The sequence below is a fragment of the Netta rufina genome (assembly GCF_964035555.1).
Source record: "Netta rufina genome assembly, chromosome: 5".
Lineage (NCBI taxonomy): Eukaryota > Metazoa > Chordata > Aves > Anseriformes > Anatidae > Netta > Netta rufina.
Window position 1 is genome coordinate 48,842,446 of NC_140128.1, and position 23,953 is coordinate 48,866,398.

At 36.6% G+C, this 23,953-nt stretch overlaps 2 protein-coding genes across 6 annotated transcripts; one reads left to right on the forward strand and one right to left on the reverse strand.

Annotated features, from left to right (window-relative positions):
* Positions 1-127: 127 nt before the first annotated feature.
* NDUFB1 (NADH:ubiquinone oxidoreductase subunit B1) lies at positions 128-3,160 on the reverse strand. 4 transcript variants are annotated; one of them, XM_084288384.1, is made up of 3 exons: positions 3,030-3,160; positions 2,249-2,393; positions 128-449 (listed from the first exon to the last, which is right to left on the reverse strand). In XM_084288384.1, the coding sequence occupies exons 2-3, from the start codon at positions 2,386-2,388 to the stop codon at positions 413-415; spliced, it is 177 nt and encodes a 58-aa protein (XP_084144510.1). In that variant the 5' UTR covers positions 2,389-2,393; positions 3,030-3,160; the 3' UTR covers positions 128-412. The 4 variants fall into 4 exon arrangements, with proteins under 4 accessions (XP_084144510.1, XP_084144511.1, XP_084144513.1 ...); XM_084288385.1 differs by having other exon boundaries at positions 2,249-2,390; positions 3,030-3,096; XM_084288387.1 differs by lacking the exon at positions 3,030-3,160 and adding an exon at positions 2,862-2,996 and having other exon boundaries at positions 2,249-2,390.
* Positions 3,161-3,226: 66 nt separating this feature from the next.
* CPSF2 (cleavage and polyadenylation specific factor 2) lies at positions 3,227-18,647 on the forward strand. Of its 2 annotated transcripts, none has more exons than XM_084287318.1 (15): positions 3,227-3,444; positions 3,817-4,002; positions 5,139-5,298; positions 5,390-5,495; positions 7,046-7,175; positions 8,238-8,353; positions 8,919-9,106; positions 9,535-9,825; positions 10,722-10,822; positions 11,139-11,339; positions 11,983-12,135; positions 13,245-13,470; positions 15,280-15,579; positions 16,510-16,644; positions 16,750-18,647. In XM_084287318.1, exons 2-15 carry the CDS (start codon positions 3,854-3,856, stop codon positions 16,840-16,842), a joined length of 2,349 nt encoding a protein of 782 aa, XP_084143444.1. In that variant the 5' UTR covers positions 3,227-3,444; positions 3,817-3,853; the 3' UTR covers positions 16,843-18,647. The 2 variants fall into 2 exon arrangements, with proteins under 2 accessions (XP_084143444.1, XP_084143443.1); XM_084287317.1 differs by having other exon boundaries at positions 3,305-3,582.
* The last annotated feature ends 5,306 nt before the right edge of the window (positions 18,648-23,953 follow it).

Sequence of the window (23,953 nt, forward strand, 5' to 3'; positions counted from 1 at the left end):
CAGCTGTAAAACAACAAAGAAAAATCCCTACCAACCGCCTTTTGGGCCTTTGTTAAGTATCCCCTTGAAATATACCTCATAAATCAGCTATAAACTTCCACACCACACAGAGTAATAACAATGTAACTGATTTTTGCATAGTTTTTTTCTTTATTACATCCTCTTTTTCTAGAGTATGACTTACAGGGACAAGTTTCTCAACAGTTATGGACTTCCTGGACGCAAATTAGTCATATAATTAAATCATCTTCCAAAAAGTATGTTTGGAAATTAAATTGGCAGTGATGGACTTGCAGGTGTTCTTTTCTGTAGCTTTATATAGTCTTAAGATGAAAACCATAATTGTATTTTTTCAATGCTCAAGACAAGATAATTAATCAAGTGAAAATATTCCTCATTTCATCAACAGTCTTTATTTCCATGTTGTTTCTTCACCAGGCTTCAACTCTCTGTGGGAAAAAAAAAAACACACAGAAAAGAGACTAAAATTAGGATGATTTTTGTAGAATAATTTCTAAAATATATAAATTATTCTAGAATACCTTGATTTTGAAAGTTATCTTATATTTTTAGAGGTTTTTGTAATATGCAGAAATAACAGCTAAATGTCACAAGCAACTGCACAGTGCTCATGTAACAGTGGCAAGAATTATATCATCTTACTTTTTTACTCAGAACTAATCTAGGTGACAGCAGAGCTTAAAAAAAAAATCAAACTGATAACATTCCTATGATGAGTCCATGCTATGCAGCATGACTTTTATTTCTGTTAATTGCTTAACCCCATGGTGTAATGTAAAATTAGAACCGATACAGATGATGCACTACATTAAGTTATCTAAATTCTCCCTGAGAAATTTGCCAGCAAGCTCAAACTGTTTACTATATATAATCATACCCTGAAGTGAAGATACAGCAATTGCCAACATAAACATTTGTGTTAATTTAAAAATTCATTACTTTTAATAACAAATTTACACAAGCATTGAGTTAATAAGTGCTGTGATAATTTTAAATTTAAGACAGAAGCTTGCTATTATCCACTAGAATAAAATTCAATGACTGTTTCCCACTGAGGTTTCACAGACAAAATAATGGTTTCCATACTTCATGACTGAGAACTGGCCAGCAGCTAACAATTAACAAGCTTTGGACAGGCAAAGATTTTTGTACTAAAGTGAATATACCTTATTTTTCCAAATTACTTGATTTCAAATCAATAATGAGTTAACTAAAAACTAATTAGGAGCTGAAAAAGATCATATTCCATTTTAAATTGACAAACAACATTAAGATGCAAGATACTCATTCTTCCACCTGTAGAATCTTCAAGGACTTGGGGTTGGGGGGTAGGCAAATTCATACCTACTGAAAATACTTCCCTAACTTGTTAGTTCTTCATGCACTTTATAACTCTGCTTCCCCCAGTTAACAAAATAATGCTAAATGCATGCTACATACACAGTCCCACAAATTTTCTCCTGGCCTATAATCCCCCCCCCCAAAAAAACCCTGTTAGATATTTTCCTTGGAAGTATACTTTACAGTAAGGTTTGAAGTGGTATTTTTACTACAATCCTTGGAGATTTCTTCTTATTAGCGGTATTTCAAAGTTATGTTTGTTTGTAAGAACAGTGCTTGCCACTAACAATACTATACTAAGATTTAGTTAATGGCATGCCATGATAACTACGCTGTGAAGTATGGTTAAGTTTTGTTATTTTAATATGACTTAATGGTTAAGTTTTATTATTTTAAGAGGACTTTTTCCTATTCTTATTCATCTGTATGCGTTTACTTTTTATTTTGATCTCATGTACTGCATCCTTCAACTAAGTTTATTTAGATACAAATCAGTCTTAATATTCACAAATGTTTGCTTTTACCTTGCTTCCACAAATAAAATTTATTCATATCAACACTTATAATTGACTGGTGCAATTGATTATTTTAAATCAGTTATATTGGATAAATGATCAAACAGATAGAATTACACATACTTTTTTTTCACAATTAAGAGCACTAAGATGGGTCCTAATGCTGGGATATTCAGAGGGCATCAGTGACCTACCTAAAACCCATCAGGAATGCTTGCTGAAACTTTTATCCCCCCCCCCCCCAATATTTTGGTAGTATCACTGATTTTTTTTTTTTTCATATTTAAGACTTTTAACAACAGAGAAGTACTTTAACTCAACTTGTCAAAATAACTGAATGTACATATTTAAAAGTCATAATTAAAGCAGACCTTCTATACAATAAGCTCTTGTTTCGGAAGGTTGACAGCTTTTCATCGTTCATTCTGTCCAGATAGCATCCAACCACGAATCCTAAGGGAACGAGGATGTGAACCCAGTGATCACGCACAACTTGGGCGAAATTCACCATGGCTGCTAGAAAGGAAAGTATAACAGGTTAAGAGCTGCTAATACATCTGGAAATGGAGGCTGTGGCGTCCCTGGAATATTTATTTACGCTTACTAGGATCCTACCATAGGATAATAGATATGTGGGCCACTAACAGATATGTGGGCCACCGAACACTTCCTATAGGATACATGTTGTTTTCAGATACATACAGAAGTTTCTTAGAAATAATTCTAACCAGCTCTTGGCCCTGGGAAATAGGATTTTATCCTAAAAAGGGAAGGGAATATCTCTTTTCGGATATTACCGGTGAATCAGTCACACTTAATCGATCAATTTATTCGTTAAAACCTAACCATACATAAGTTTGCAGCTCTGCAGACCATTAGGAGCGCACTGGTTACACCAAATCCCAGAGACGCGCGCTCTATTACCACTAACCAGCCGTATGGGACCTGACAGCTGGAGAAAACGGCTCGTTTGTAGAAACCCACCAAGCGAATTTCGCCGGCCTTCTCAAACCACAACCTCCCAGCCTCAATGGAGATTTTACGAGACACCGAAGAAGTTTATGACCCGTTCCCGGCCCCAGGGAGAGAAAAGGGGAGGGAAGAGGGGATAAGACACGACCCCCCCCCCCCTCGCAGCCCGCCCGCCATTACCGCTCCTCGCCGCCGCCGGGCCCCGCGCAGCGGCCGCACCAAGGGCAACGGGCGGCGCGAGCAGGCCGGGAGAGCCCACCGGCAGCACAGGGAGCGGGGGGAGCCTCCTCCCCCCCCATCATCTCTCCGGCGGTGGTGCCGCCCGTTCCCCTTCCACCTTCCCTCCTCCTTCTCCCCGCCCCTCACAAGATGGCGGTCGGCGGTGCCGGGGCAGGAGGCGGTGGTGGGGGCGCGCCCCGCGGGGCTTGAGGGCGGCCGAGCCTCGAGGCAGCGGCGGCGGCTCGGAGGGCACCGCTGCGGGGCGACCCGCGCCGGGAGCGGAGGGCTGGGCCCGCTGCCGGGCGGCCAAAGGCTCCAGTGCTCTGAGCCGGGCTCCTTCTCCTCCTCTTCCTCTTCTTCCTCCTCTTCCTCCCCGGTGAGCCCCGGCGGCGAGGCGCGGCCCGGCCCGGCCCCTCCGCGGCGGGGTCTGCCCCGGTGGGGCTCCCCTGAGACCCCAGAGGCGCGGAGCTGGTCCCTGCGCCGCTTCTGGCACTCCCTTATTTTATTTTTTAAGGTATATGTCTAATAAACTTCGAAGCTCTCTCTTAACAACAAAAGACCCCCAAGGATCAAAAGCTGGTATCTGGAAGTTAGGGGTTGGCACCTGGCAGCCCTATTGAATGCTATTCACCACCATTGCTGTGCGTGCTGTCAGAACTTGAGAGAAATCTAAGGAAAAGGAGGGAGATCTAAATAAATAAACATTTCCTCTGGATTACATAATAAAATGCTTTCTTCCCCCATTCAGATTAGTTTTTTCTGAGATCAAGCGCTTGGACAGAAAAATGACATCGATTATCAAGCTGACCACGCTTTCAGGGGTGCAGGAGGAGTCTGCCCTCTGCTATCTATTGCAAGTAGATGAATTCCGCTTTCTTTTGGACTGTGGCTGGGATGAGAACTTTTCTATGGAGATTATTGATTCCCTAAGGAAGTAAGTAGCTCAGACACTTTAAATAGGACTTATCTCTTTCTGAAAGTTTTTAAAATGCTAGTCTGTGGTATCTACGTGGTGATGTTATATCCAAAGTTGTTCTTTTTTGCTCAAAATGCGCTTTATGTGAAGGGGATGATACTGCTAAAACATCTCTAGTAAATTTTTTCTTTATCCTAATGAGTAACCTCAATTAACTACAGTTCTCAAACTGTTCAGAGTTTGTTTTGGTTTGGATGTTTCATGTTTTTACATATGTTCTGCTCTGCATCAAGTTTATGGGAGGCTGACCTTGGCTTTAAAGTAATTTAGGATGTTTAGCTAAGTTTTAAATGAGAGGCCTTATTGTATGAAGGCTGAAGATAAAGTGGATCAACTCTTGCCCCTTAATTCAAGTTTAACAAACTGTCAGTCTGGAAAACAGCTTCTGTTAGTATCTCAGTGCTGTCAAGACATCAACCTGTCTAGTCTTTAGTACTGAACTCTTGCATGTTTATAGTGAGCTTTCCTGATGCAGAAATTGTTTGCTGGTAAAAGACTGAAACATAAAAAATCTGTGAAACATAACATATTCTGTGTTTTTAGTTATATATTTTTTTAAAGTAAAATCTAAATTTTGTATACCACTTTTCTTGAGTTATAATTTGGCTTGTTTCAATTTGAAAAAGAAATGTTTTGATTTGATTCTTATCAATATAAAGATTATTGAGACTTGGATCCTGTTATTTGTTTTTTCTCATCTGAAAAAAAGTTGTAGTCTGTTTTAGGTTTTTAGATATATAAACGTACCTGCACCAAAAATACTTTTGACTCTTCAGTTAATGAACTTTCTGGTGTCAGAGTATATATTAAGGTCTTTCTAATCAACAATTTAATGTGAAACTTTTGAAAGTTCATAAATGACCCGGGCCTTGAAGTTACATTTTAAGAACTCTCTTGCATATTTAAGTTCTAACGTTACTTGAGAATGTTTGGAAATATCTCTGACTTTTAGTTATGTTTTTTAAACCTGGAAGAATCTGAATTTTCTTGGTTGGCATTCAGACTGTGCAGTTGTTTGCAAAATAGTCATAGCTTGAAGTGTATAATTACTTTCAGAACTCTTTTCAGCAACTTCTGTTGTCCTTCCTTTGTAGGCATGTCCACCAGGTTGATGCTGTTCTCCTTTCTCATCCTGACCCTCTACACCTTGGTGCTCTCCCATATGCAGTTGGAAAAATGGGGTTGAATTGTGCCATTTATGCAACTATTCCTGTATATAAGATGGGACAGATGTTTATGTATGATCTGTATCAGGTATATTTAAGTTCATACTTTAATACACAACATCATTGATGAGGTAGATGGCTCAAGTTCTTGAACATTCTTTGCTTCTTGTTTGTTGTAGTCCCGCCATAATACTGAAGATTTCACACTCTTTACGTTGGATGATGTAGATGCAGCCTTTGATAAGATACAACAGCTCAAGTTTTCTCAGATTGTGAACTTGAAAGGTAAAGTTGTTCTGTAAGGAACAGTTTTGATAAACTGCTTCTAGGGTCTCTCTTACTTTCATTAACAGTTAAGGTAACTTTTTAAAAGGAGTATGTTTATGAAGGTTACGCATTTTGCAGATCTGAATTCAGTAACACGGTGCCAATCTATATCAGCTGAACACGTGGCATTAGTATTTGTATATGGAGGTGGGTAGAAGTTCCACTTAATGAGGAGAAGGCTATGCCAAAGCATATTTAGGCATTGTTTTCTCCTTTTTTTGTGTGTAACTTTTCTTGGAGCTTGTTCACATGTCTAAAAAATACTTATACCTCAGAGCTCCTCAGTAACACAAAAGAAAGTTTTCCAGAGAACAAATAATGTGCAGATACTAAGTTTTAGCATGTGAATGATTTAACGAGGTCTTTGTAGACTCTGAATGAAATTCAGCATAGCTTATTGCTAGGAACTGTGACATACAGATAATCAGCATTTTTTCACTGTTGCTGAATTCAAAGATCAGAATGAAATGGAAACGCAGTTCTTGCACAGACACACATAAGCTGATCAGCAGCAGCTTGTCTCAAAGATGCTGTATCTCCCAGCTCTTCAGTGCTGCCTGCTGAAATTCTTGCCCTGTAATTTGGCATCCCATTTCTATTTTTCTTTTCCATTCTTGAAAGGCTGCTGACCCTTTTTCAAGGTATTTGTAGCACGGATATATCTGTGCTACCAACTTTGACATCTGATAAGTGTTTTAGTGAACAACTGTGTCAAAACACCTTTTTCATATTTAATGGAAGTGATGTGAAGTTTCAATAGACACATCTAAGAAGATAATGTGTGTTCTAATCATTGTTAAAGCTGTGCAGTCATGCAGTTCTAGTTGGTGTCATGGATCAAAGACAATGAGTAATGGTCATGGTTGCTCTAGTTTTGCTCTGACAAAGATCAAGGCTACCATGAGTGACAAGAGGCAGCCGTGCATTTAAAAAAGTAAGAAAAGCGGCATGTAGTGCTGAAAAGATCAGCCATCCCTCCTGACTGTAGCACGTAGACACCTTTCCTTGGAATTCTTTCACTTGCCTGTTTGTTATTCCGGCGAATTTCTTGTTTGTGTAACTTACTTTTTTTTTTTTTTTCTGAGTATTCAGGCAGTGACTGATAGAGTAAGCATTTTGTGGTGCAGCAGAGAGGGGTCTGCCTTTCACAGCTGACTTGCTTTCCTGGGATGTGTTTGTTATGTAACTTGCTGCTGTTTAGGTCTGTAGTTATAGCAGCTTGGCAATGCCACTGAGTACTGGTGGGAGGTGGCGTGAAGAAGTGCTCTTCACTTTAGTTTCTTTTTCTGGAGACAGAGTAGAAATGAATTGCAAGAAGTGTAACATCATGAAGTTACTGGTTAGATGGCAAGGAGAGAGATGCTACTGATTTTCACTCTTCATTTGATTTTTTTCCAGGTAGTAGTTGTGGAGTTATTTATGTACTTTTTATGTAGAGTAATGGATTTTAGTACGTGTAACATACCTAAAATATTGAGAGGTTTTTAAAAGACGGTTCTTTTTTGTAGGCAAAGGACATGGTCTGTCAATCACACCATTGCCAGCTGGTCACATGATAGGAGGAACAATTTGGAAGATTGTCAAAGATGGAGAGGAAGAAATTGTTTATGCAGTTGATTTCAACCACAAGAGGGAGATGTAAGTTCAATGTAGCTATCTGTATTTCTTAGATGTGTAAGGTGTGCATCATTTTGTGAAATAAATAGGTACGGAAGTGCCTTTCCAGAAATAAGATGCTCATTTCACATGCATTCAGATTAATTGATTTCAAACAAGTGTTAACTCTGGGTTTCCTCATTCCACTCAGATTTATTTATTTGTAAGTTTGAAGCAAGAAACATCTGTATTGTGCAGTTTGGAAAAGCTTTTCTTGCGAGTTTAAGAAGGAAAATAATAACACAAAGCTCATTGTTGCGTAGAAAGCATAGACATTGATAAAGAAAAAAAATGTGTTTTCTTCTACCTTAGACAATAACTGACAGGATTCTTTTCATGTCCTGTCTTCCTTCTTTAAAATGCTTATTTAAAAGAAGAAAGGCAAGAAAATGAACATTGAAATAAGATAATTTTCCACATTAATATTAATTAATGTCTTATATTATGTATCAAGCCAAATTTAATCATTGAAACATAGAATTGTAGAATATCCCAAGTTGGGAGGGATGCACAGGAATGATTGAGTCCAACTCCTGGCTCCACACAGGACCTTCCAAAAATTAAACCACATGTTGGAGAGCATTGTCCAGATACTTCTTGAACCTTGACAGGCTGGGTGCTCTGACCATATCTCTGGGGAACCTGTTCCAGGCTCTAATTTGGGTCTGTTCCACGTCTAATTAAAGTTATACAAAAGAGGCTTTTGGGGAATGAGAAGAGAAGAAAGTAGAAAAATGAAGCTAATTGAAACTGCCTTTGTTCTTACTAATGATCAATTGTAGATATTAAATATAATTTATGCTATGTGTCAACTGCCTCAAAATTACTTGTACATTAGGACTTTGAATCTTTTTAAACATCCTCTTATTCTTGGTCTAAAGTCTTTTCTTTAGGAAGCTCTCTGATTTGTTTATATGTGATACAATAGTTTTCTATTATTGAGGAGTTTGACTTCTGTACATGTAAAAATCTGGAAACTAGCCATCTTATTTTTTTATTGTAAAATGTAAATGCAGAAAGTGAGTTTTGGCCTTTTTTCCACAGCCATCTGAATGGATGTTCATTGGAAATGTTGAGCAGGCCTTCATTGCTTATTACAGATTCATTTAATGCTACCTATGTGCAACCCCGGAGGAAGCAACGGGATGAGCAGCTACTGAGTATGTATTCTGTTTGGGGGTTCAAGATAGCAGTAACAGGATTTATTAGCCACTGTAAATTGTTTTCCTGTAAGAAGCTCACCAGCATCTAAATTAAGAATCTTTATCAAAATTTAACAGATTTTGATGGTACCGATTCTGTAGGCAAAACATTTTCCTAAAAACAAAGAATTGTACCCTATATAAAACTGTTTGAAAGTGGGGTATTTTACCCAGGATCATTCTGTGATTCTGTGATTTGATTACTTAAGGATTTTTTAAATGACCTTTTGTAATGCAATTTTTTTTTTTTTAAGCTCCATTCTACACATTGTATTTATTTATTTTAGAAAGTAATATCAAGACAGTGGGATCTTCAGAACTACCAAGAAAAGTCCAGCTCATTTTAATTTAATTGGAAATGTGGTTTTGGCTCTGTCTTGAAGTTTAATTTATTGCTGAGTTCATTTTGCTTTTGACTAATGACTGTAAGTGTGATACAGGAAGGGTAAAGAAAAACACCACCACCCTACAAACATCGAAGTTGTGGTTTAAAGTGTAAGCATTTTGTTTTAATTTTTTCTAGCTAATGTTTTGGAGACATTACGAGGTGATGGAAATGTATTAATAGCTGTGGATACAGCAGGCAGAGTTCTGGAACTTGCTCAACTTCTTGATCAGATCTGGAGAACAAAAGATGCGGGATTAGGAGTCTACTCTCTAGCACTTCTGAATAATGTCAGCTACAATGTAGTGGAGTTCTCCAAATCACAGGTTTGGTTTGTTTTCATTTTTAAAATGCAATTGTGAAGGGGATAACAGTTTGTATGTTTAAGAGATTTTTTCTTTTCAACAGTTTAACGGGAAAAAAAAAAAGCCAAAGACTGGGTGTTACCTTGTTCTGGAGTTGGTATTTGTCTCTCAGATGTTTTGATCAAATAGGGCAGTATCTAGTCATTGCTACTGTTGTACTGCTTGATACTTGTTTCTACTTTGTTTTTAATCACAAGACTTGTCAGTATAGAGTGTAGCTATTAAAAAGTACTCGTTTCTGTGGTGTTTACACTCAGCATTATTTCTATTATTTTCGCTGAGAAACCTTGATGTAATCACACATTTCACCTCTGTACTTAATATCAGGTTTTTATGTTTTTACAGAGCTTGTGTTCCTATTAATGATTTTTTCTTAATATATATTTTAGGTTGAATGGATGAGCGATAAGTTGATGAGGTGCTTTGAAGACAAGAGAAACAATCCTTTTCAATTCCGCCATCTCTCCTTATGTCATAGTCTTTCTGATCTAGCTCGAGTACCTAGTCCAAAAGTTGTTCTTGCCAGTCAACCTGATTTAGAGTGTGGGTTTTCAAGAGATCTTTTCATTCAGTGGTGCCAGGATTCCAAAAACTCTATAATTTTAACTTACCGCACTACACCTGGAACATTAGCACGATTCCTGATTGATAATCCTTCTGAGAAAGTTATAGATATTGAGGTAAGAATTTGTCTATTTATCTAAAAGTTTTTGTTGTGGGCAGAGTATAAGCAAAACTGATTTTTTTTTTTTTTGACCTGCTGAAAATGCTTGTAGTGGTGGAAAGAAATCTGAAGTAAGTATGTTGCATATATAAAAGGTTAAGGATAAATTTACATAAAAATAGATCCTACATTAGGAAATGCAAATTGTTTTTCAGTGGTGTGGTAGAATTAATACTTCACAGAGATGAACACGAAGTTGCTTTTAAATATTTAAATAGTTAAAAAAAAATAATTATTATTTATTGTTAAACAACACTTCTTACATCTTACAACTTACAGGAGTCCCCTGTGGTTGCAATGATAACTTCAATCCTGATGATGCAGCCTGCTTTTAGTTTTAGATTGGATTGGAAATGTTCAATTACAGTATTAGACTTATTTCTAGATTTCTGTGTTATCCAATGTGACCTGTATTCTAATTTGTTCTGTGGAAAACAAGAAACAAAACTTGATGTTGCTTTGCGTACTAGTATAGCATTTTGCAAGATTCTGTTTTTGTTAGTTACACAAAGGTCAAAAAAAAAAAAAAGCGCTCATTATAGAGTATTCGCATTCAGTTATTGAAGAGAAATGTTTCCTGAAGATGTTTTGTCTAAGGAATTTTTGTAAACCTAATTGATTTTAATACCTTAGAAATGCTTTTCTGTTAGTCTCTGCTAATTGATAACATTGTCACGATATCGCCATGCTAAGGTGCCACACATTTACATATTCTTGTTCTGTATGTGACAAACAAGTTGTGTTTGTCCTTGGTACTTAAATATAAATAGTATCTTACCAGCAGTGTACAGGAGAAATGTTAAAATCACATCAGCTACTCACAGTAATGTTAATTTTTATTCTATCTATAAGTTGAGAAGACGTGTCAAGTTGGAAGGAAAAGAACTTGAAGAATACCTAGAAAAGGAGAAACTAAAGAAAGAAGCGGCTAAAAAGTTAGAACAGTCTAAAGAGTAAGTATGTGGGCTGTTGCGTTCTGCTGTTATTGTTAGAGTTGACATTTGTGTGATCAGCTTGATGTGTCAACTCTTTACAGGGATAAATGAAAATTGTAGTTTTGATAGGTTTGTCTGAGGGCATTGAGGAGTCAGAAATGGTTGTCTTTAATGTCGTTAAGATAGACCTGTTTCATCTGCTTTTTGTGCACAGCTTCTCAGATGCATAAATTGTCTTTGCTCTTAGTGTCTGTTACTGTCCAGTCAGTGTGTTTATGTAACACTAAACCTGAATTAGAAAGAAAATTCTTTTCTTCTTGGAATGCCATTTCAGGGCAGATATCGATTCCAGTGATGAGAGTGATGCCGAAGAAGATATTGATCAGCCAACTGTACATAAGACCAAACATGATTTGATGATGAAGGGTGAAGGTAGCCGAAAAGGAAGCTTCTTCAAACAAGCAAAGAAATCTTACCCAATGTTTCCAGCCCCCGAAGAAAGAATTAAATGGGATGAATATGGCGAGATTATCAAGTATGTAGAGAAAGCAATGATAGTGCTTAGTAACATGTAACAGCTATGAAATAGTTCAAAAATAGAAGTAATAAAAATAGAAACCAGCATTCTCTCCCTTGCTACACTGTTATATGCTCTCCTAAACACAGTAACATTTGAATGACTTCTGTAAAATAGTTTGTGCTAAATTTCACAGGAAGCAGAGCACTGGTTCTTGGCATGAGTTTACATCTCTTATGTTGTATTTTTGCTATGGTTTTTCTTTTATTTTTGAGAGAGAAGACTATTTTTTCTGAACTTGACTTTTTTCTACTTTAAATGACACAATTTTGGTAAATTTACTATGACAGGAAGGAGCATCTTTCAACCTAGGAAAATTTAGCAATATTTGTAATATTTGTGTGAGGAGTACATGCTAGAAACCCTCACCTTGCTAATGTTCTGTAGGATATCAAAACGTTGTTTTGAGATATGAAGGTAATATTTTCCAGATAAGCTGTGTTCACATGTGAAAATGTTGAAGGCAAGTGTAATAAAACTGTTAGCACTAACGATTCTAAAAGAAGTCAGTAGTTATAATGAGGATTACTTGTTTCTATACTGTGTAGAGCTTTGCAGTTACTATAAGACTATTAAAAACAAAATGCCTTTCATCCTTTAGACCTGAAGATTTTCTAGTTCCAGAACTTCAGGCAACAGAAGAAGAAAAAAGCAAACTAGAATCTGGCTTGACAAATGGAGAGGAGCCTATGGACCAGGATTTGTCAGATGTTCCCACCAAATGTATTTCAGCAACAGAATCCATGGAAATTAAGTGAGTGGACTGGCTTTGTTCCAATTTTTGGTAACTTCATAGCTAGGAGGGTACTGTTTGAAAGGCCAATGTGTTGTAACCAGCATTCAGCTGTTTTGCCTTCTTTCCAGAAATACTTGTTCAAGCTGAAACTGGTGCTTTAAGCTTCAAGCGTTTCAAGCGTTTGGGTTTTTTACATTGTGACAATAGGCAGTGGCTATGTTTATTTCTCGTGCAACAAGAGGGTCTTTTGTAGAAGTGCTAATAGGAAATGCATGCCAACGTAATATCAACTGTTAATAGTGCCTATATTTCACATTCTGTTTTGCTTTGAATTCTGCTTGTCACCTGTGTTATATAAAGGGATAATGGGAGAATTCCAGTACTACATGTGTCTCCTGAGTCTATCCTCCAAGGTCTCTGATGCTAGAGGATTCTTTGGAGCTACTGCCGAGCTCAGTGCTTGTAGGGAAATACAGTGTGTGGGTAGGAAAATGTTGTGTATTGTATTGTTTGCAGCTGTGTATGTATCCAGTGAGTCTTGAGCTTTATGAGCCTTAGTCCATGCTATTAGAATAGTGGCGCAGATATTGTACAAATTAGTTTAAAAAGCTAGCTTGAAATTAAAAAAAGTCATATAGGATTCTCTTTTCTTCTCCAGGTTAATCACAATTATTTTTTTTACTAGTCTTTCTGGGAGCATGATACAGAATCTTATGGCTCTTACTCTTAAGAAATATACACTTTGGTCCCTGTTTGAGGAGAATTGGAAAAGGAAGAGCAAATGATACAATAGTTTGTCAGCACAGATAAGGAAGTGTGTATGTATATATTGCTAGAAAGGATTGAACTTATTCACATACTCTTAAGTCATGTTTTGATAACTATGTAAGTGAATTTTGGGAACTTAGTGTTAAATATATGTATGTGCTGATATTTGACAATTCTTTATTTCATTGATCCATAAAATGTCTTGTGATGACAACTTTTTCTGATGTAGAATAATTTTAAAATTTTTCATTTTTTAAATGAAAATTTTTGATCGAACTTTGAGTGCTTCAAAATATTTTATTTAAACTTAAAAATCTGTTATTCTTTTTTTTTTTTTTTTTTTTTTTAATTCAAACTAGAGCTAGGGTTACATACATTGACTATGAAGGACGCTCAGATGGGGACTCAATTAAAAAAATTATTAACCAAATGAAACCAAGACAACTGATCATTGTCCATGGACCACCTGAAGCCAGCCAGGACCTTGCAGAATGTTGCAGAGCTTTTGGTGGAAAAGACATTAAAGTTTACATGCCAAAACTACATGAAACTGTAGATGCAACCAGTGAAACTCACATTTATCAGGTAAGCTACAGGATTTTGTTACTTGTGTAAGTAATGTCAACTGTAATAAAGCTGTACTGGCAGGCTTTCTTATTTGGCTGTTTTTTCGGGAAAGGAGGCACAAAATGCTACATGTGTCCACTTGATTTTGACACTGGCAGCTTTTTTCTGTCTTATGGGTAGGCATTCTCCTTATGCTTAAATGAATGTTACTCCGAAGTGCTTAAACCAAAACTGGAATGTGAGATCAGTCCACCTTTGCCTGTAGTGCAGAAGGCGAAGTTTATGTCCATTGGAACATCAGTTTGCTTTACTTTTAGTAGATACATTGTGTCTGCATGTAAAATACCACTGTACGCTACAACTGCTTGGAACTCAGGATTCTTTCTCTAATCTCAAAAGGAGAATTAGCGAAGAAAAAAGTAGTGCTTGGAGATAAACACGTACAGTCAGGGGCAAGTTAATGTTAAAGAAAGTATTTAAAAAGGTACGTCTGCCTACCACCACCTCTTTTCTGCTCACAAAAAAAAAGTGAGGTAACAATAAAATGTTGCACTTCCTTTAATACATTGTATTTAGTTTTCATTGTTAAGCTCAAAATGAAAAAACTCGGATACTTTGTGTGAAGCATATGAAAATTCATATGGTCCTGATGCAAATTTTGAAGTTGTTCAGAGGAAAGCATCTCACATGCAGTTTAGGTATTTGGTCTTTCATGCCTTCTGTACTTTTAAAGTTAATAGAAAAACATCAGTAGAATTGTTGAAAGAGGTGCTTTTGTGACTTCACAGAGAAAAATCTGTTACCCGTGGAAGCAGAAAGCTCCAGTAACTCAAAATTAACTTGTTTGGAGAATCTTAAAACAGCAGTGTTTTCTGTGGTTTTGTTTGTTTGTTTGTTTTAAAGCTCTGAGGATTGCTAGTGTGAAAGAAATGAGATTTCTGATTTTTCACTAAATATTTGTCTGAATAAAAATTTAATAGCTCCATATTTTGTTTCAGTTTTATTTTATAAGGGGATAATTCAGTCTTCAAAGATTAAAATTTTTTGTTTTCAATTGGAAGCTGTCTGAACAGATGAAGTACATTGGAGACATTGAATTAAAAAATAAATGGGAGTGGGATCTTGGAATCCTAATGTCTGTTGGGTGAATTGTGTTGCAGATAGTTAATTAGTTGCAATTTCATTTGTACAGTTGCAGCCTTGATTCTACTATTGTGATCCTGCACAATCTCATGTGGATAGCAGTCTTTCAGAGTAGGGTTTTAATGAGTTCGAGTCCTGGAATGTGCCAGAGGAATCAGGGTAATGTTTTGGACACTTAGTCTGATATTTACAACATCCCCTCTTGCAATAAAATTTAATTATCATTTTTTAAAGAAGGTTGAATTTTGGAGCTGCAGTTTCATAACCTGAATGTATCTGTGTAAATTTTCCATAGAATTACTAAGGCCAACTGAAGAATCCCTTGGCCACAAAAAAAATCTGATGTTTTAAAAAGCAATGATTGTTCCTGCCATAAATTTAACTTGTTTGTAGTCATATAAGTTTCTTAAGTTAATCATGGAAAAACAAAGGTTTTGTTCTTTGCTTTTTTTTTTTTTTTGGTTTGTTTTAAGTTGACTGCTGATATCAAGTTTATACCATCTGTGTTTTTTAAGTATAGAATGTCTTGTCTTAGAGATACCAAGTTCTTTCTCTTTCCAAAAGACTGAGTCAAAACTGTGCAGAAAGATGGTGAAAGGAAAACTGCTAATTTTGGAAACTTGAAGTAAGAACTCCATGTGTTTTCCATCAAACCAACAGTACTTTTATTTTTGTGCAACCCAGGTGAGGTTAAAAGACTCTCTTGTCAGCTCCCTTCAGTTCTGTAAAGCCAAGGATGCTGAGTTGGCTTGGATAGATGGTGTCCTGGACATGAGAGTTTCAAAAGTGGATACTGGAGTTATTTTGGAAGAGGGAGAGCTGAGGGAAGATGAAGACCTAGAGATGCAAGTGGATATGCCTTCTTCAGACTCTAGTGTCATTGCACAACAAAAGGCCATGAAAAGCCTCTTTGGTGATGACGATAAGGAGATGTGCGAGGAGAGTGAGATCATTCCTACTTTGGAACCTCTGCCACCTCATGAGGTATAGAAACTTCACTGATTTCTTTCTAGTACTTAGAGGTTGACAGTTATGATCTTATTCAAATGAAAGTCTGTTTTTTCATGTTTGGTTTTCTTTTAGTTAAGCCTGCTACTGTTCTTTCAGATTTTAAGCTTTTCAATTAGGATGATCTGTTGCATTCACAAACAGTGCCTAGCACACAGTTACCGACTATCTGTGAATGAGATATTAATGTTTCGTATTTGTAATTAGTACTTGTGGATTTGTAAATCAGTTATTTATTTACTCTTGAGTCTTGTTCTGTTCTGTTGATGCTATAGGAATTACTTCATATACTTGAGTAGAAATACATGTCTTGGAAATTCATACACCTCTGCCTCTAGTAGTGATCTGAGTTCATTAATTTAATCTCTTTATCTTATTTTTTACTCTGAAATGAAAATGATTGCTTGTGTGAATATTATTTCATATTAGATATCAGATATTATTTCATTTTTCAGTGAATGATTAAAATAGCTTCTAATCCTAGAATTACAATACTGTTTTACAGTCCTAAATATAGTCTGTTTCAGGGGCTAGGTAAAAGTGGAGACATCTCTAAAGTCTCTTCATACTTCTGTGACAGTTGTTATGGATCTGTAGTGATCAGCAGTGCAGCTTACTGCAGCTCTGTCCCTGGTTGTCACATGTCTCAGAAGAGATCTTCAAGGACAGTTTTCTATGCAATATATGAGTGCAGAAAGAAATCCTTTATTTACTTGACAAGTAATTTCTATGCTATCCTGTCCTGGAAACATCTTGCTGCAAGTAGACAGAAATACAATCTGCTCAGTTATAGTCCCCCAGCCTGTCCATAGGCCATGCTGTTGCCAACACAGTGTTGAGGAGATATTTGGAAAAATGGAAGACAACAAGTAGCACAAGTGTTAAATTTTTGTATGTTGTTTAAAGGTTCTTGGTCACCAGTCTGTGTTTATGAATGAGCCAAGACTATCAGACTTCAAGCAAGTTCTCTTGCGAGAAGGTATACAAGCTGAATTTGTAGGAGGAGTGCTTGTTTGCAACAATCTGGTGGCTGTTCGCAGGGTAGGTGTTCTGTATCTTAAACTCTTTGGTAAATAATATTCTAAATGAAAATTAAATTTCTTGTTAGTGTAAAGATAATAAACTGAAATATGTCTTTTGTTTCAGACTGAAACAGGGCGCATCGGATTGGAAGGCTGTCTCTGTCAAGACTTCTATAGAATAAGAGACCTTTTATACAAGCAATATGCTATTGTCTAAAGGAGGTTCTGCAAAGGTGTTTTTACTTGAACTTGTAAAGATGACGAGGAGTTCTCTCAGTTTTGACTTTTTGTAGTTTTCTAATTTATACAAGGGAGAAGTAATTCATAAAGAATAGGTAAACTACCCTGAACATGTAAATAACTGCTACTGTCACTCTTCATAAACTTACTGGTACATTCCATGTTCTTGACTCTCAAACTGTTATGACTTGCCATCTCCTACATAATACATTCTAAATGAGTTTATGGCTATGAACTGTTCCTCAGGAAAGGTTCACATTGACAGGACGTGTTCTGGTTTGATAGATTCCCTGCCAAAGAGTACGAAGTCATTCTTCTATGCTAAAATAAGATTAAACATGGAACTGGTTTTTGTCCGTTTTGGAAGAGGCTTGAGTCCTTTTTTGTTTGTTTTAAATTGAGTTCAAGTGGGCTATTAAAAACGTAACTAAAGTTGACTACCTGAATGTTCCCCCAGTGTTCATCTGGCCATGTCTTAATGTTGTTGCTGTCTGCTCTTGTTTGTTCCAGTACAGCATTTCATATTCTGTATGAAGTATTAATCTGCAGGATCAAAAAATTGCTTTGAACAGGTACATTAAGAAGACTGGAGAAAATTGTCAGGCAGCTTAAAATCTAGTGATTGTGTGCTTCTGAGTAACGTCTGTACAAACTTATTGGATTTGCAATTTCTCGCTTTGCAGAGTTATGCCAACTATAAAATATTTTGAGTTCTAATTTTAATACTTTCAAAGACTGAAGCCTTTATCTGTGCACCGCTCTTTGTTCAGAGTGCCATGAACCAAGTTCAAGAAGATCCTTTATCTGGAGATCTGAGTTCATGTGATGTATTTAATGCTTTTGTGCCATGTTTCATACTATTGCACGTTTTGAAAATGGGATTTATTGTAGCTGTTTATGCTGGAAATTGTACTTACTTTTTAGGTGAAGATGAGTACAGTTTTGTGTGGCTGAATTTCTCAGAAATTAATTTATGCATACAAATGGCCTCTTGAGAGTTTCTTTAATTCCATTTTCTTCCATCTGTGAACCACCAGTTTTGGCAGTGGAGGGTTGCCTACTTGTTTTTACATAAAACAGAAAAGTCATATGTGCTCTCTGTGTATATGTTTAAATAACATCTTTGGACAAAGTGGCAAAAAAAAAAAAAGCCCTGTGGGCTATTAATGGTAAGATAATTTACCTTGCAATTCATTTTTGACTAATAGTTTATCTGATCTACAGATGATTTATACTGTTTAAAATAGTAACTTGAAATTGAAGTCCATGCTTAACAAAACAAAACAAAAAAATCAACCAAGCTGCTAGAACTAGATGCTAAAAATGTAAAACACTTGAAAATGTAATGCAAAGTGAGAATGTGTTTTGTTACAGGCAATAATCTTGGCTAGTAATGACTAAACAGCTCAACGCTTCTTTGGCAACAGTATATAAAAAAAGTTTATTTTCTATTACATTGACAACTAGAACTTCTTAGAAATGCTCTGGTTTTGTAGCTGTTTTGGAGCAGTGCTGTGTAAATCTTTATGATACTGGGTGCTTGCTGGTGAATACTATTGTATTACTGTTGTTGATACTAATGAACTTTATAAAGTGCATTCCTTTTTACATAATTGTATTGGCCTTAGAGCTTTTAACTTGGAGGCTTGGGGAGGGCAGAGATCACATAAGGCGATGTGGAACATTGAAATAAAATTTTAAAACCTTTAGGAAATGGAACTAAAAAAAAATTCTGTTCTTAAAAAGGGGGAAAGACAAGACAGCACAATCACAAAACTTTCAATCTTTTTTTTTTTTTTTCATAACTTATTGTTTCAAATTCAGTTAAGTTTAACAAATGTTAGTGTTATTAATTGCTAAATCTCCATGTGTCCTGTTAAAGGACAAAGTAGCGTCATTGCTGAAGAATAAAACTCAAGTATGAGCATAGCAGCTAATTATTCTGCATTAGTCTATTCTGCTTGAAATAGTCTGGTATGAAATGAGACCTAGGAAGCTGATGTGCAGGACAACAGGAGTTGTCTGAGCTCTGGGACAGGAGAAGGCTGGATTTGTGGGCTGGTGAGCAGGAGGAAGGGGAAGTACAGGACATCTGTAGTAACATCACAGGCTGCAGCTGTGCTGTGAGGCAGGTGTGCTCCTTGGCTACACATTCCTTACTTGGAGGCACTGTGGAAGCGAAACAAATTCCTGTGAATGCTACCTAGTCAGCTATCAGCTTTCTGATAGATTATTATTATTTCGTTGGTTTGAACTGTGATTTGTTTTAAACAAGAATTGAACTTCTCTGTCTAATTTTCAGTTACCAGTCTGGTTCTTGCTTGTCACTGAAATGAAATTAATTTCTGCTCACATCCAAAAAATGTTGGTGCTGCCATGGGCTGTAAGCTTTGTTTTTGACTCCTGCATTTTCTCCATAACACCTACAATTTAATAGGGAGTACTATTCCTAACTTTTCTCTCTATTGTGCTTGAGGGCAAGAACATTAACTTCAATTCAAACCTAGCTTTGGTACTCATGACCATTTAAAAAATATATCCTTCCAAGGGTCTTGAATAATTCAGATTCCAAAGCTGTGTTGACACACAGGAAAGGCTGACACTTGCTGTACCCCACCATCACATTTTGTAGTATTTGTGGGTAAATCTTAATTTTCATATTCTTTTCTTCCTATTCCTATACTACCTTTTAATTGCAGTCAAGCAGTGCTTATTTTGGAATAAACAAGCAAGGAGATGCCCTACAACGCCATTCCCTCCCCCCCAGTAATTATTATAGACGGTTCTATCCCAAAACACATTGTGCAGAATCAAGATTGCTTTAGTAAGGCATGACACGCATTAGTATTTCAGTTGGGAAAGTGGAGTGTGTTGCTTGGGGAAAACACTGCAACCACACTTTCAGAGACTTCAGCAAAATAAATTTTAATGTAATGATCTGAAAAATGGCACAGTGTTCTGTTTCATGGCTGTTACATTTTTTTTGTAGTTCTAAAAAGTTGTTGGTGATGAAGATGATCAACAGTCAAATCTGCTATCCAGTAAACAATTTTAGGTCTTGATTTGAAAACTGTGTAAGGAACTGATGGAAGTTTAAAAATCCATTGAAATTTATTTTTTAAAACACTTGGTTTTTAAAAATACTTCAACCCATTTTAGAACTTATCCTCTGAGACTTTCTGATTGTTATGACTCAAGGAGCAAAAAGTGCATCAGTAATATTCACTTGGTAAATGCAACTTGCTGTCGCATGCCTTTTTTGCTGTAAATGCAGACCAGGATAGTTAGCTAAGTCAATGTGAGCAGCACTAGTCTTAAAAAAAATAAAATAAAAATACTTTTGAGGTCTGAAATACTTGCTTAATGTAGAAGGAAAATAGAGAAGCAATACTTTAAATACCCATTAATTGACAAGTATTTTGTCTTACATGTAGATAGAATGTGAAAGCTTGATAAATATGGGAGGTATGGGAGAACTATATTGTTTCATGCCGTGTGCTGTAAATTATATTCTCCTTGTTAGGTTATATATTACCACTGTGATACAAAGTAAAATAAATTACAGCATTTCTGTAGAAGAATGTAGTAGAACTTCCAATAAGCCACAGATCTGTTTTCCTTGAAAAGAAGTGTCCGTAGAAGCTCAAAACGTTATGAAGAAGCTAGTTCAGCATTTGAGCTGTAAGCAGTAATAACCTGCCTGTTGTTGCGTAATCCTCTTAGGTGATGCAAGCTGGATTTGTGGTTCAACAGCTGAATGATAATGAGCTAAGCATCTGCCAAAAAGCATAGTCTGTCACTGCAGGCTGGTATTCACAAATTTTAGTAATGAGAGCAGAGTTGATTTCAATAGCATACTTGTTTTCTCAGATATTACTCATTTTCAGTGCAGGTTTTCTGAAGTGCTGCAAACCTCTCCAAGAGGTATTTCTGCGGGAGTTCCAAACAATTTTGGAAAGATGGTAGTTTCAGTTTAAAAACAACAAAAAAAAAAACAAACAAAAAAAACAACAACACATTTCTGTCTGATGCAGCCCAAGGTTGGTAGCAGTATCCTAAAATTGGGTTTGGAGAATTACATAAGAAAATCAAAAGGGACGGTTTTTCATGTGGTAGTGGCTATGACGCCCTTGCTGATATTTAAGGTGAGGTAAATAAAGCCTTGTATTTATTGTCAAAAAGCAAAGGCATAACTTCCGCAGAAAATTAACTATTCCATCTCCAGCGTGGAAAGGATTTTTTTTAGATACAATTGCAATTATTTCCTTTGTGGCTAATCAGATGTTAGAAATATTTAAGGTGTCAATTACAAAGACTTAACTTTAAAACACAGATATTAAGTGAGAGCTCTTGGAGTGTTCAGTTTCTTATGGATGACGTCTTTGCTGGTACCTTCTCAGAGTTGTCATTTAACTCAGTTGGCCTTTCTGCGAGGAGCCTGGGGTAGTTGTCTCACCAGGTCTAACCCGTAAAATTGTGACACCCAGCACAGTGACTTCCTTGGCTGGTTTACAGCTATGTAAATCAGAACAAAAACATAATCTAGCGTGAGCCAGCTTAAGTCGCTGAAAATGTGCCCTGCTAAGAAAAAAAAGTTTAATAGATGAGAAATTGAAAGCTAAATTTTTATTAGGGCTTGTTTAAAGTTGTAGTTTTATGGAATGCCATTGCAGTTATTCTAATCTGCAGAAACTGCTGCTTCCTCTCATGATGTCTAGTTTAGTAGGAAGAACAATCAGCTGCAGAAGTTCCTAGTCAGGTTTCAGCGATAATACTTTCCTTGAAAAGTATTTTACAGTAATTGCCTCAAAGTTGTTCTCCCCCCCCACCCCCCCCCCCCTTCTAAATCCAACCAGATAAGCTCGATAGCGTGCACATCTCAGTGTTACTTGCAGTGTTTCTCAGAAATAATTCTGAAGAAGGGTGGGTAATCTCTTGTTATCTTTAGTAATACTCAAGTGGTTTAGAAAAATTGCACGAAGGATTTTGAAAGATTTTTGAAATAAATTGAATGTAGATAGAACTTGGTCGTCCATAGCACTTGGTAATTGTCACCTGTTTCTTTCCTCTATCAGTTAGGATGCAGTGGTAGAAAACAAGCCTTTAAGGGTCACTTTCCGATGACATTGTACAATGAGCTATTCAAGTTTTTTAAAAAAACACACAGTTTAGCTAACTGGTCTGCTACAGATGCTTCAGGATGTGAACCTGAAAATGTTTTCATGATACAGATTCTCTCAAAAAAGTGGGAGATAGAACATATGACAACATTGCCACCTATTTTGCAATTTTATTGCATGCCTGGGGCAATGGTTGTAGCTTATCCAAGTAATTGTTTTTATTAGGACAACAATGTTGGCATCTTCTCCTGTTTCCAAGGAATGTGTTAATTCCTTGAGGTGGGGAACCCTGAGCATGATGTGATCAATACTTGATACGTTTTGCTGCTCCTGAAGAAGCAGCGCAGCTGGCAGAGCATATTGCCCGTCACCATGCCAGGCTTGGCACTTGAAAGTCCGCCAGATTGCTTCGTGCTGTTGCGCTAGCCACGGATCCATCGGCAGCGTGCAACAGCACAAAGATAACAGGCATTTCGTTTTTTGCCCTGTGTAGGATTACAAGAGTTAATATTGCATTTAAAGAGAGTCCAGCCTACTTTGTGAACCTAGTAGGTATTTGCATTGCATTACTTGCTTAGGCCAGCCTCCATGCTGCAGGAATCTATAGAGAAATTCTGGTTTTGATGTATCCTGGAAAAATATTCTGTTAGTATCAAGGTTTGGAGTCACTCTGTATAGCCAGCATTTCAAGTTTTATGTAATTTTCTTATGCTTCAGTATTTCTTCCATAATCTCCCTGATTTTACTAATGCACAATATTGCAAATGCAGTATAAAACTAGTCAACAGACTTTAAATCATTTGTGTATCTCTAAACCTCTTATGCTGATTGAAAGTGTTAAGGCTATTAGTATTTTTTTATGTAACTGGGTCTAAATTTAGTTTGTTAGAGTCAAAAACCACTCTGGTATTGCAAGCCATGATCCTAATCTGCTTCCTGGGAGTCGATGGCAACAGTTCTTCAGTTCAGCTTCTGTGTCTGTGAATCGATGAGTTGAGCAGTTAACATCATGTTTGTCAAAGAAATTCATAGCGACTTTTCATAGTTCGCATTTCTCTTCCAGAAGTGTCAAAACACTACTTTTGCTCTTGTATGAAATGGCATTTTAATTACTTCTTGTACTGTTTTAATTAGTTTTCGATGTTTTTGAAATGTGCTCTGAGTTTCGCTGTGCCCATAGGCTACTGCTTCATTGCTGGGAGGAGGGGACTGCTGAAATTTCAGCTTGCATTAAATTCTTCTGGTTCTTGTACAGAGCACACAAAGAAAACAAAATGCTATACTGGAAAAATTGGAAATTGTGTATAGTCCATACCTTCCAAACCTAATAGCTGAAAAGTATCAGAATGGCAGCCTCATCCTCTGAAAGTACACTTGTTTGTTCATTCTGTGTAGCCTGTTTGTACTGTTTTAACAGCTTAATTATTATTTGATTGCTTTTTACATAATGCCATCATAAATTAATGACCTTATTTCCTTTAATATTGTGCGTTGCCTTTGGTCAGTCAAGTTCTGTGGTACTAATTGCAAGTTCTATGTGTATGAGGAATTGCTGTAAAAAGCCAGCTTAAAAAATAAATAAATCTGTATTGGTAATTGAGATATTAAAATGTGTAGTGAAGTAAGTGGTCAGCTTTATGTTCAAGGCAACCATCAGAAAGATTGAATATTTGACTAGTAGTCTTGCTGCTAGTTATGTATATGAGTGCCTTTAAGCTGGTATACAGAAATGAGTTATTCACAGAATTGCTTTTAATACAAAATTCAAGCTTATTTCTTTAATGCATGTGTCTATGATACCAGATACAGCTAGAGGCAGCACGGTGTAAGCTGTATATACAAGAGTTAATAGTTGTATACCTAACAGTACACAACTTGAGTGCTTCACACTGCTGGTAATTTCACTCCTACATTTGCAAGACTATTCAGCCGATTGTTTTTTAAGAAAGAAATAGCTTCCAAATTATA

What these genes read in the sequence shown, in the direction of transcription:
- NDUFB1 (XM_084288384.1), bottom strand. Translation starts at nt 2,388, where the DNA reads ATGGTGAATTTCGCCCAAGTTGTGCGTGATCACTGGGTTCACATCCTC. An exon ending in AAGAGCTTATTGTATAGAAG is followed by an intron (nt 450 to 2,248) that starts GTCTGCTTTAAT and finishes TTTTTCCCACAG; the next exon opens with AGAGTTGAAGCCTGGTGAAG.
- CPSF2 (XM_084287318.1), top strand. Translation starts at nt 3,854, where the DNA reads ATGACATCGATTATCAAGCTGACCACGCTTTCAGGGGTGCAGGAGGAG. An exon ending in AAGTTAGAACAGTCTAAAGA is followed by an intron (nt 10,823 to 11,138) that starts GTAAGTATGTGG and finishes ATGCCATTTCAG; the next exon opens with GGCAGATATCGATTCCAGTG. An exon ending in ACAGAATCCATGGAAATTAA is followed by an intron (nt 12,136 to 13,244) that starts GTGAGTGGACTG and finishes AATTCAAACTAG; the next exon opens with AGCTAGGGTTACATACATTG.